The sequence below is a fragment of the Rhodotorula toruloides genome (assembly GCF_000320785.1).
Source record: "Rhodotorula toruloides NP11 unplaced genomic scaffold Scaffold11, whole genome shotgun sequence".
NCBI lineage: Eukaryota > Fungi > Basidiomycota > Microbotryomycetes > Sporidiobolales > Sporidiobolaceae > Rhodotorula > Rhodotorula toruloides.
This window is the reverse complement of record NW_015622971.1, coordinates 88450-99039: the sequence shown is the minus strand read 5'-3', so window position 1 is coordinate 99039 and position 10590 is coordinate 88450. Positions and strand designations below refer to the sequence as shown.

At 60.2% G+C, this 10590-nt stretch overlaps 3 protein-coding genes across 3 annotated transcripts; all 3 read right to left on the bottom strand.

Moving 5' to 3' along the window:
* Positions 1–2975: 2975 nt before the first annotated feature.
* RHTO_00889 (uncharacterized protein) lies at positions 2976–4309 on the bottom strand (the record flags this gene model as incomplete). The annotated part of the gene is made up of 5 exons (XM_016414573.1): positions 2976–3292; positions 3393–3613; positions 3675–3919; positions 3975–4140; positions 4194–4309. The coding sequence occupies 5 exons, from the start codon at positions 4307–4309 to the stop codon at positions 2976–2978; spliced, it is 1065 nt and encodes a 354-aa protein (XP_016273254.1).
* A 420-nt stretch (positions 4310–4729) lies between these two features.
* Positions 4730–5583, bottom strand: RHTO_00888 (uncharacterized protein; the record flags this gene model as incomplete). The annotated part of the gene is made up of 2 exons (XM_016414572.1): positions 4730–5408; positions 5465–5583. 2 exons carry the CDS (start codon positions 5581–5583, stop codon positions 4730–4732), a joined length of 798 nt encoding a protein of 265 aa, XP_016273253.1.
* A 534-nt stretch (positions 5584–6117) lies between these two features.
* RHTO_00887 (uncharacterized protein) lies at positions 6118–7758 on the bottom strand (the record flags this gene model as incomplete). Its single annotated transcript, XM_016414571.1, has 1 exon — positions 6118–7758. The coding sequence occupies one exon, from the start codon at positions 7756–7758 to the stop codon at positions 6118–6120; it is 1641 nt and encodes a 546-aa protein (XP_016273252.1).
* Positions 7759–10590: the final 2832 nt, after the last annotated feature.

Below are 10590 nucleotides of genomic sequence, written 5' to 3'. Positions count from 1 at the left end.
GTACATAGGTAGGTCCGCAGCTGTTGGATTGTTAAAGGGGCTGCAAGCCTGCCGACACAGGGGCTGGCTGACGGTCCTGACCTTGGCAGGCTAGGTAGCCTGCCGGTATTGTCGTTAGCACTTGCACATGGTCATAGCAAGTTATCTTGAACTGGGCTGGGCTTCAATCAACCGAAGGCTGAGGTCAACATTGAGCAGGCGTGAGATTGACATTTGGATCAAAAGTGCTCACCTGGAAGGCAAGCAAGGGAGAGCGTAGCTGCCCGACAGGAGCCTGGCACGGAATGGAAGTGAACGCTCAGATGTTGCAGTGGAGTGGAAGTGCAAGATGCACCGTCCTGAGCGCAATGCAAGGACAGGCGGCTGGCACAAGTCAAAGTCGGGCAACTGTGCGGAGACCGAGTGATACTGAATCTGATTCGGTGTAAGGCGGATGCCTCACGACGGAGATGAGACAGAGCGGTGCGAGCGGAGGAGTTGGGTCGGACGTTCGTTCTCTCTCTTGGTTCTCCATCGCTCTCGCTGACTGGAGAACCAGCAATCTACGCTGTTCCATCTCTATCGGCCCGAGCGAGTGTTGTCGCCGAACGAGGCGACTTCCATTCGGGCACTGTTGCGAGAGCGAGAGGGGATGTGAGCGCTAAAGAGAAGAGACTCGAGTGGCTTGATCTCTATGTACCATTCGCTTACAGTCTCTGGTGCTCGTTGCCAGGTGTGTTGTAGCTCTGTCTCTAGACTTGCGTTGCAAGACGAGTCATTGACAGCCTCCTGCGCTTGTTGCCAGCTGTCCAAGCTGCCTGTGTATGTAGCAGACAATGGGAGTGTCCAGAGGTGTACAAGTTGGTGCTCGACAGAGAACAGGCCCCAACAGATAAAGCAACAAGAGAGGGTCATGCAAGCAGCCTGTTGGGTAGACGAGCCAAACAAAGTCACTCTCTGAGCATGAAGCAACAGTTCAGCAGGCTAGGCGTCGAGCCTCTAGCCGGACAGCTGCACACATTTGACAAGTCAGTCAGCAAAACTCAAAGCGGGAGGGAGAGTACAGACAAAGGACAAAGCGCGTGCATCCTACCTGGTGCACAAAGAAAGGGCTAAATGTAGGCAATCAAGTGTACCTGCATGCGTAGCATCTGCCCATTCAGCTGTCCCCGGCCTGCCCTCGAACAGAGGGGAATGTGTGAGAAGGATGAGCCTCCGCCCGCACTCAATTTACTGGGCAACTTGTGCCGTAGGTTGCGCTTATATCTAGAACGCTGCTTTGCTCTGTCCCTCCTCATTCCTGCACACCACTCATTGGCATCATACTCCACTCAAAGTGACCTGCCAACATCTGTCCAGATTGCCGAAGCCTGTGTGCGGGACATGTTTGCGGGAGCAGAGGGACATGTGCGCTTGTGGCCCATAAGACTCGTGCTCACAGTTGCATTTGACCTGCTTGAAGCAGCGGAAGAAGGATAAGTTGGCACGGTGGATTGCTCAGGAGCAACTCTGTGACAGGTTGGGACCCATTTCAATAGTCTCTCTTCGCTACCACTTGTTGTATGCGCGGACTTCACCTCCGAGGACTCTCCGGATCTCTCTCGCTCTCTCCTTCATTGTGGTCTTACTCTCTGCTCCACCAGGTTTGCTAGCAATTCACATATAGCTTGGCAATTGTTGTCTTACGCTCCTCTCCACCAGGTCAAGAGTCCCAGGGCTGCGACACGCTGCCAACAGCTTTTGCCCACAGCGTTCAGGCTGGCGAAGGTTGCGGTTTGCCAGCACGTCCTCAATATCTTCTGCGCCGTTCTCAAATGTCTCTGACCTTCCAACCTCACGCTGAGCTTTTCCCAACTTCTCAGCGGGCTTTCCCAACTTCTCAGCTGACTTTTTGGGTCAGTCCCTTCTCCTGAGCTGTCACAAGTCTGTCCGCTGACAGTCCTGGATGTAGAACGACATTTGGCAAACAAGCCTGGCAAACAAGCCGACTTCAACTCAATGATCTCGCACATTTTTCTGCCTCTCTACACTACACAGACCGGACACACGTACTCAAGGCAATGAAAGCAGATTTGGCTGGCACAACTGGTTGCCAGTGCACAGCCAGAGGTGCAGGTCTGCAGGAGGTGCTCATGTGCTGACAGCTCACTTGCGCGCCATGACGGACGCGCTTGCCACTGCTACCACCCTTTCGCTTGCTGCATGTTTGGAAGTGGTCTCTGCAATCAGACAGGCCACTCAGAGTGAGCTTGACAAATATTTCTTGCGCATGTCGACTCGGCCAATGCAGGACCACCCGGGCTTCCGCTTACAAGGTGTGCAGATTTGGTACCAATTGGCACATTGGCTGGGCGGCGCCACAGCCAAGAAGCTGCTCCAGGCTCTGCATTACTTGTTGACTGGGTTTCGGAACAGCAAGATTGCTGCTGCGATGCCATCGCTGTGGTCAACACTGACGTAGGAAGTTCGCAAGGAAGTGGCAAAGTGTCTCTGACCCCTCATTGGAGATGGGACGGACAGGTCTTGGGCCAGTGAATTGGCTGTTGACTCCCTTGCCCCAGCTGAAAGCACCAAGCAGCTTGCGCAGCTGGTGCAGACGCTCTTGGGCAGTACCCACAACCTTCTCGCCGCATACAATTTCCAGCATTCCGACACGCCCAAGCAACTGTGCGGACTCTACATTATGCTCAATCAAGCCCATCGGGACCTCATCAAGGCGGAGGAGGCACTCTTCAACTTGATCCTTGCCGCCATCCTCACTAAGAATGACTTCAAGCGCATGATGGCCCAACTGAGGAGCATGCGCAGCTCGTAGATTTACTGCAACAGCATCTTCAGCGTCGGTCTGCCTTCATTGAGAGCGCGAGAAACGCTGCCTAGCCATCAACGCTCACTCGCGCGCGTTCTCGCTGCTGCTCTCGTCGTGTGAAGGCGTCTTCACAAAGAGCTATACGCAATGCAGGACTAATCGCTACAACAGAACCCGCAAGATAAGATTACTCGCCGGCCTTGCGACCCCTCGCATCCTCCGGCGACAGCTCGATCTCGCTCGTCAAGTCCGATAAGAACGCCGCGTCGGCCCTCTTCAGCCTTGCCAGTCCTTTGACGCCCGTCGACAAATCGAACGACTGATCCGCGTACTCGCTGTACTCGTCCGTCTGAGTCGAGTCGCTCGACATCTTCGACCTACGAAGGTCGCGCGCCGCGAAGGGTAGAGACGGCGGGACGCTCGGGTCGTAGGGATGCGAGGATGGTGAGCGGTTCTTGAGTGGGCTGGCGCCAACCCGTAGCTGGACTTGGGTCCGCCGAAGGACTGCAAAGTCTGGTTCATCAAGGGCGAGCCAATATCGCCAAGTCCGAGAGCGGCGGGTTCCATCTCGCTCGCCGACGAGTCGACGACTCTTTGAATGTACGACGAGATGCGTCGAACGGCAGCGAGGGCAAATGCTCGTATGGGCGGGCTGTGTTGACGGAAGTCGTGCGGCTCATCGTGAGGGTTGGCGAGGCGAGGAGGGAGGATTTGCGGCGTCGATGACTGGCATCGGAGCTCGAGTGCTGAGAGCGGACGGAAGCGGAAGAAGCGGCGACAGGAAGGCCGTTGCCGAGTTGAGGAGATTTGCTGTGCTGCGTCGAGCTGCGAGACGGACGGCGGGAGTGACCCATCGGTGGCAGTCGTCCAGCAGTCACACTGCCACTTGTTTGTGTCAATGCGTTCGAGGCCCGCCAAACCGTCCCGAGCCATCTCGGCAGGGGCGAGGTGTGCCCCCATCATCACGTTCTCCCGCTCGAGCAGCTCTTCCCGCTCACGCACTTCGGCGAGTTCACGCCGCAACACGTTGAGCTCTTCTTCCGCCGACCTCGTCCGCATCTCCCATTCCTGGCGAGTCGCGACCAGATCCGCAAGCTTCTCCTGCACATGGTCTGGATGTCCGCCGAGGTGCTGTCTGGCAAGCGTCAGTCCTCTGCGTTCTCGCAACACTTGGAAGCCAACTCACCTGCTTGACGAGGGCTGTGAGTTGTCTCTCCCGCTTTAGCTCCGCATCGAGATTGTCTCGCTGAGACCGGACGTCTGAGAGGGTCGAACGAGTCTCGCAGAGCGCATCTAGGAGAGCATCCCGCTCAAGCTCGGCTTTGTCGAGCTCAGCCTTGACAGCCGTATACCTGCGGAGAAATTGATGAGTGGTTGTGACGGGAAGGAGGTGGAAGAAACGCACTTGAAGAAGACTTTGAGCTTGTCCATATTGCGGATGCTAGTGATGTCATTTGTCGCCGCGCTTTGCTCGTCGTCTTCGTTGATGAGCTCGTCACCCGTGCGCGAATGCCGCCGCATCTCGGAGCGGTAGAAGCGAGCCGCTCCTCGTTCGGAAGTGACGGGATACCACGACAAAGCGTCGCCGGTGGATGAGCGAGGAAGAGATCGACGAGTTGGTTGCTCAAGAGTAGGTTCGGCGGTGTTGGTGGGTGATTGATGGAAAGAAAGGGAGCGGGTGAATTGCTATTCGCCTGAGCCTTCCCTGCCGGCATCCGAAATTTGTCGCCGCAAGTCGCGTCCAGCGCCGCTTCTGAGTCCGTGGAGGAGGTACCGGGTCGCACGAGGACTGCGCTGCGCAAATTGCGAGTTGCGTGGCGATGTGGGCGGAGTCGCGAAGCCGGCGAGGCCGTTCTCGGTCAAGACTGGCTCGTCGATGCTGCCGGTCTCGCTTGCGGCGTCGTGGATGCTTGTTAGCGAAATGATGCTGTCGCGCGTGTCTCAATGTCGCAAGCGAGTCGTGATAGGGAGGACGAGCGGGCGCATGCCGGTCGTACTGCTCGCATTGCTGTCCGTCCGTTGGCGCGCCGACGAAGGTGAGGTTGGCACGAAGGAGGGCGAGATTGGGTGCGCCACCAACGAAGGCGTAGCCGGCGGTAATGGCTGGTCGGCTGACGCGGTTGAAGTCGACAGCGCTGAGACCTGCTCGTCCTGGGACGCAGGCAACGTCTCTTCCGCCTCGTCTTGCTCAACATCACCCTGCGCCTCCGGCTTTCCCTCATTGTCTTGCTCATACTCCGAGACAATAGCCATCTCACCCTCAGCCGCCGCTTCGCCGTCCGGCGTGGTGGCCTCAACGGCTTCGTCGGCTGGACCGTCCGCGTCCGTCGGCTCGTTCTCCTCGACCTGAGCGACATTTGATGAGCCCGTTGGGAAGTCCTCGTTGACCTGCGGTGGACCGATCTGCGGATTGTCGGTCTCAGCACCGCTGTTCGTCGTGTCGAGGTGGACATCCAAGTCGCCTGTCGGGCGCTTCGTGACGGTGTTGCGCGTCGAGTCGGACGTCCGCGATGGAGTCGGAGGCGGAAGGCCGGGTAGAGGCTTGTCGGTGATAGTCGACGCTGTCGATTCGGCAGAGGCGCGACGAGGTGAAGGAACGACGAGAGTCGGGGAGGAGGATCTGCAACGAGAGGAGGTCAGCATACTGATCCTAACAACCGTAAAGCGCGCACTCACTCGAATTCGATCGTCTGCTCATTGTCCTCGCCGGCAAGGATCTCTTGCGCGTCCTCGTCCTCCTCTTCGCCAACGAGTCCTCGCGCCTGCTCCAGCGCGTTGTTGAGCGCCGTGTCCATGTCGACGCGCCGTCCTCAAGCGTGCTGCCAGCTTCGCTCGGCGCGTAAGCGGGTGTCGGACCGGAGGCGGAGGAGAGGCTCAGCAGCCGCTTCATCCGTTCGTACGCCTTCTCCATCTCAAAGATGCTCCACTTGCGCGCCGTTCGTGGCGTGACAGTATCCTTGGAGGCCGCGCTGGGAGAAAATGCGGCGGTGGGACTCGGCGCGCGGAGCAAGCCCGGAGAGGGCGAGGGCGGATCTGCTTGAGCGGGAACTGACGAGCTCTTAACGGGCGTGGCGAAGCCGCCTCAAGACGATGGGCTGGCAACGAGCGAAGAAAGAACGGCCGGATGCGACGAGCTCTGCCTCCATGCGAGCGATTTCGCTCTCCATCCGCTCAAAGGTGAGAGGGTGTTCCGAGCCGAGTCTGGGCGGCAGCGCGCTCAAAAGGGCAAAGGTCGGCAGAGACGAGAGGTTGCTGGTGTATGCTGTCAAATCGAAGTATTTGACCGAGGCGGTGAGCGGGAGAGGTACAGGCGTGGGCGGGAACAAAGGTCAAGACTGGAGGAAAGGGTCGCCCGACGACTTGCAACCGGGGAGAGGTGAAGGAGCGAGAGACAACGGAGCCGGGGAGATGGCACTGCCGTCGAGGTAGCTGTGCAAGGAGAAGGGATGCTCGCTGCCGGGCGAACTGCTGAAAGAGAACTCGCGCAGCGAGCGGTCGTGCGAGTCGTGTCGGCCGACGACGGGCGAGTCCACGTCTCGCTCATCCTTGTCGTCATCTTCGTCCTCCTCATGCGCAAGCTGCTGTTGCAGACAACTTGGCGACGCCACCCTTTCTGACATCATCTCCGCCTGCCGCGCTCGCAGCTCCTCAATGAGGTCGCCCAGCGGACTTCCGACAGGTCGGTCATCGCTCTGCTCAGATTCATCGTAGACATGAGGCGAGCCCTCGCCGATAGGTGTCGCCGTTGCCTGCAAGGACGAGACGCGAGGCTGCGGCGAGACAAGCGAGCCGACAGACTTGCTCTTCCGCAAGCTGGCGAAAGGATCGTGGAGTGAAGGTGGGCAAGGATCGGCAAAGACGGTAGTTGAGGGTCGTCGAGGCTGAGGAGCCGCAGAGTGTTCGGCGCGACCGGCCGTGGCATAGGACGAGTTGGACCGCATTGAGGCATCGCTTGGACGAGGATGGAGTGGCGGAACAGGCGAGAGGGTGTAGTTGGCAAAGCTGAACAACTCTGGTCGATCCTGACTGAGCGGCGCGGCTGAGTCCGCGGAAGAGAAGCTGTCGAAGCCGAGAGGAGGGGTGTTCGGCGAGGAGGGCGAGATTGGGTAGCTGCTTCGAGGTTGGGCGGACGTCCTGGCATGCGTGATTGGCACCTCCTCGAACTGCGGCGGGAACAGCTTCGACCGACGCCGCTGTCCTGCCGCACCCTCCATCGACGACACCGATCCTCGCAGCCCAAAGCTGGCTCTTGCCTGTCCAAGTAGAGCGCTCAACGACCTTCCTCGATGCTCTTCCTTCTTCGTCGAGTCGACCGGCGGACTGCTTGGCGCCTCGATCTGCTCCGCCTCCGGACTGCCCAGTTTCGGCGTCACGACCGGGCTGACCAAGTGTCGTTGTCGCAGCGTCCCTGCCATTGCGTCATCCGAGCTCGGCGAGGAGAGTCTCGGGACTGGCGGAGTGAGCTGGTTGAACCGGAACCTGCTTCTGCACTCCGAGGACATTGCGCCCGCGCTCTTGCTCCTCGTCAACGTCTGGCTCTCCCAGTCGCTCAGAAGCGTCGCGCCTGGCAAGATGCGCGAGTTGCGGTTACTCTGGCGCGAAGCTGAGCGGGTCTTCGTATCCTGCTCGGCGGCTTGCTGGGCGCAAAGGATGGAGAGAGGCGTTTCGCTGGGCGGACGAGCGAAGTCTTGCGAGATACGACCGAGGAGATGACGTGAGGGAATGGGTGGAGGACCGGGAAAGACGCCCGCTGCCGAGTCGAGGGGAGCAGAAAAGGGAGCGGGAGTGAGGGTCGCTTCGGCGGGCAAGTAGACCGAGGTGCGAGGTGAAGGCGAGTCGTGCGGAGGCGCTACGGCGAGAGACGTCGAGTCTGGCGGCAGGGGAGATGAAGGACTTCGTTGCTTCGGCGCAATGAAGATGGGTCGTCCGGTGGAGCGAGGACTCGCCACTTCTCGGGCTGGCAGACACATCGACGGTGAGGCATTGCTCCCTGCGATGGGCGAGAGCTAGGATAGGATAGGATAGGATAAATTCCGAGTTTAGAGTCGTTCAGGCCTGGAAAGACCCATGTCGACTTGGGGCCGCCTACAAGGGCGAGCCGCCAGACGCTGCAGGAGCTACAAGCGGGAGAGGTGCGTACAATTGTGGGAAGCGATAGGAAGCCAGAATAAAACAAAGCAAAGGGCGGAAGAAGCGAGGAGAGAAGATCCTGTCCATCTTGAGGGTCGATGAGCTGATCTCGCGCCGGAGCTGCTGGCGCTCGTCTGTGTAGAGCGAGCACTCAAAGATGTAGTGCTGGCGGGTCTCCACCGCCTCGCCGCACTCGCAAAGTCCCGTCCCAAGACCCATCCTCGCCTTCGACGATCCCAAATCGTTGAATTCGAGCCGGAATCGCGCGAGAAGGGTGGAGTGAACCCTGTTGAGGGCATGTAGTGCGCGTGCGAAGGGTGGTCCAGGCGGGCGAGCGTCGACAGCACGAAGTCCGGCGCCAGGCGATGAAGAGAGCGACGAGCGACGAGTCCACTCGGCGAGGAGAGCGGCGCGGTGAGCCTGCTTGAGCGATGAAAGCAATTTCGGCATCAGAGTGCCTCCTAGGACGGGCCCCGATGGGCTCCGCACGCGTCGACGAGCCGAGGCGTCCGAGGCAAGCGACTTCGCGCTCGAGGCGAGTCGCCCGCTCCTCCTCGTCCCCCTCCCACCCGCTCTCGTCCGCTGACGACGAGCTGCTGCTGCCCTGGCTTGGCCTGAACATCTTAGGATCGCGCCTGCGCCCACCGCGCCCGCCCGCAAGCCCTCCCTTCAAATTCCCCACCTCGTCATCTCCAACTCCCGTCTCCCGCTTCGTTTCTGCGTCCGCCAACTCATTTCCTGGCACCTCAAGATGGCCGGCGAGCCACTGAAGGGTGAGTCGGACTGCTGGGTGGACGTGCTTGAGCGCCAGGGCGAGCGCGCGCAGAGCGAGTCGGGCGGATTGTCCGGCGGTGGCGGATGGGTCAAAAGGCGAGCGAACGACCGACTGGTTGTCGATGAAGAGGGTGGTAGAGGGTACGGTGGAGCTGCTGAGGGACTGGAGGATGCCGTCAAGCGCGAGGCGGACACCTTCGAGTTCCACCGCGTAGACCGACTGGAGCTGACCCAAGGCCCTCGCCTTCTTTCCCCATGGTGCGGCGAGAGGACAGAGCGAGGCGAAGTTGACGATGCTAGGCCTGCCCACAGGACCTCGTCGACGCTGCGCTTCGACCCGCTGTCGAAATGCATGCCGCCGTACTCGCCCTCCTCGCCGCTGAAACGCAGTTGCGGAAGCGTCGGAGCCTCCGCCTCGCGCGATTTGCCTGCATCCTGCAACTTGGCAGGATGGGAGACACTTCTCCCGATGCCAGATCCCGCTGGCCCGCTGAACCCCTTCAGTCCGCCGCCCGTCCGTGCGACCACGCTCTGCGGCGCCGATGTTCCCGCCGCCTTTGCCTCCTCGCCACGCAGGATCTTCGGTCCCTTGCTGCCGCTGCCGCCTCCGAAACTGCCAAAGCCTAGAGACTGGAAGCGAGTCTTGAGCGACCGGAGCGATGGCAGAGTCGAGCTCTTCTTTGCGTGTCGTGGAGGCGTTTGTGAAGGAGCTTCGGCGGTGTAAAGCGGCGGAAGGATGGGGAGGACCGCCGAATGGGTCGGAGACGGAGCGAGACAAGTGGTGCTTTTGCCCGCCAAATTTGCTGAACGGCGAGCGTGGCGCACGCTGCACTGGCTTGGGCAACTGCGCAACGTCTGGCACTATGGGCGGGCTGCGAGAGAAGCGAGATCAGCTTCTGCGGACAGAGTGAGTTGCGGCCCGGCGACAACGCCTCGAGATGGACGAGTGAGATGGCTGTACGCACTCTGGGCTCTCCGGCGCCCTGCAGCACGTATTGGCCGCTTGAATCGTGCGTGTGCGAGTGTGCAAGACCGTGGGAAGCGAGAGTCGGGAGTGTGGAGGTTCAACGATGCACGGCCAGTCGACGGCGAGCGCTGGCGGGCTGGTAAGGATGTCAAGCGAGTGTGATCAGTCTGCAGAGCGGTTCAGCATGTGCAGCAAGTTCAGCAAGAGCGGTCGGCAGAGACAGCGGCGTGCCAACCTCGCGAGAGCTCTCCTCGTGCAGGAAAGTCCAAGGTTGTCTCCAAGAATCCGGCTTGTCGAGCCCGTTATTACAGAAGGGATCGCCTGACAATCTTTCTCTTGCAGGGGCGCAGACAAGGTAGGCGGAGAGGAGCAGAGACCGCGGCGAGAGATCGTCGTGGAGAGAGCCCGCGAGAATCTGGTGAGAATGAGTCCAACGTGTCGTGGTTACATGCTGCGGATGCAGAGTCTGTGTCTGCGAGGGCAAAGTGCGACCTAGAAGGTCCCGCCCTCACTCCCTCTTCGGGCCGTTCGTGCTCCATCCCCTCATCGCTCACACCCCTGGCTATCTGCTGCATGCTACAGCCTTCTAGCTGTACTGCTGAGGCTATTGGCCACCTCCAGCGCGCCCGCAAAGCGTTGCTGGAGGGTACGATAGGCCCGGAGATGAACTCTCGGGCCCGTGGCGACATTGAGCGAGTACTCGCTTTCCTCAAGCTCAAACGCGACGCCGGCAAAACGACGCCGTCCAAACCCTTCCAGCTCGCCATACCCGCAGCTGCAACCCGCCAGAACCCCTCGTCGCTGAGATCCAGCGCGACCCCCACCTCCCCGGTCCCACCCTCCTCGCCAGACTTGCATCCGCAGGTGGCTGAGGGGGGAAGCAACAGTATGGGGGGCAAGTTGAGTCACACGGCTGCCAGTACGCCGCCCG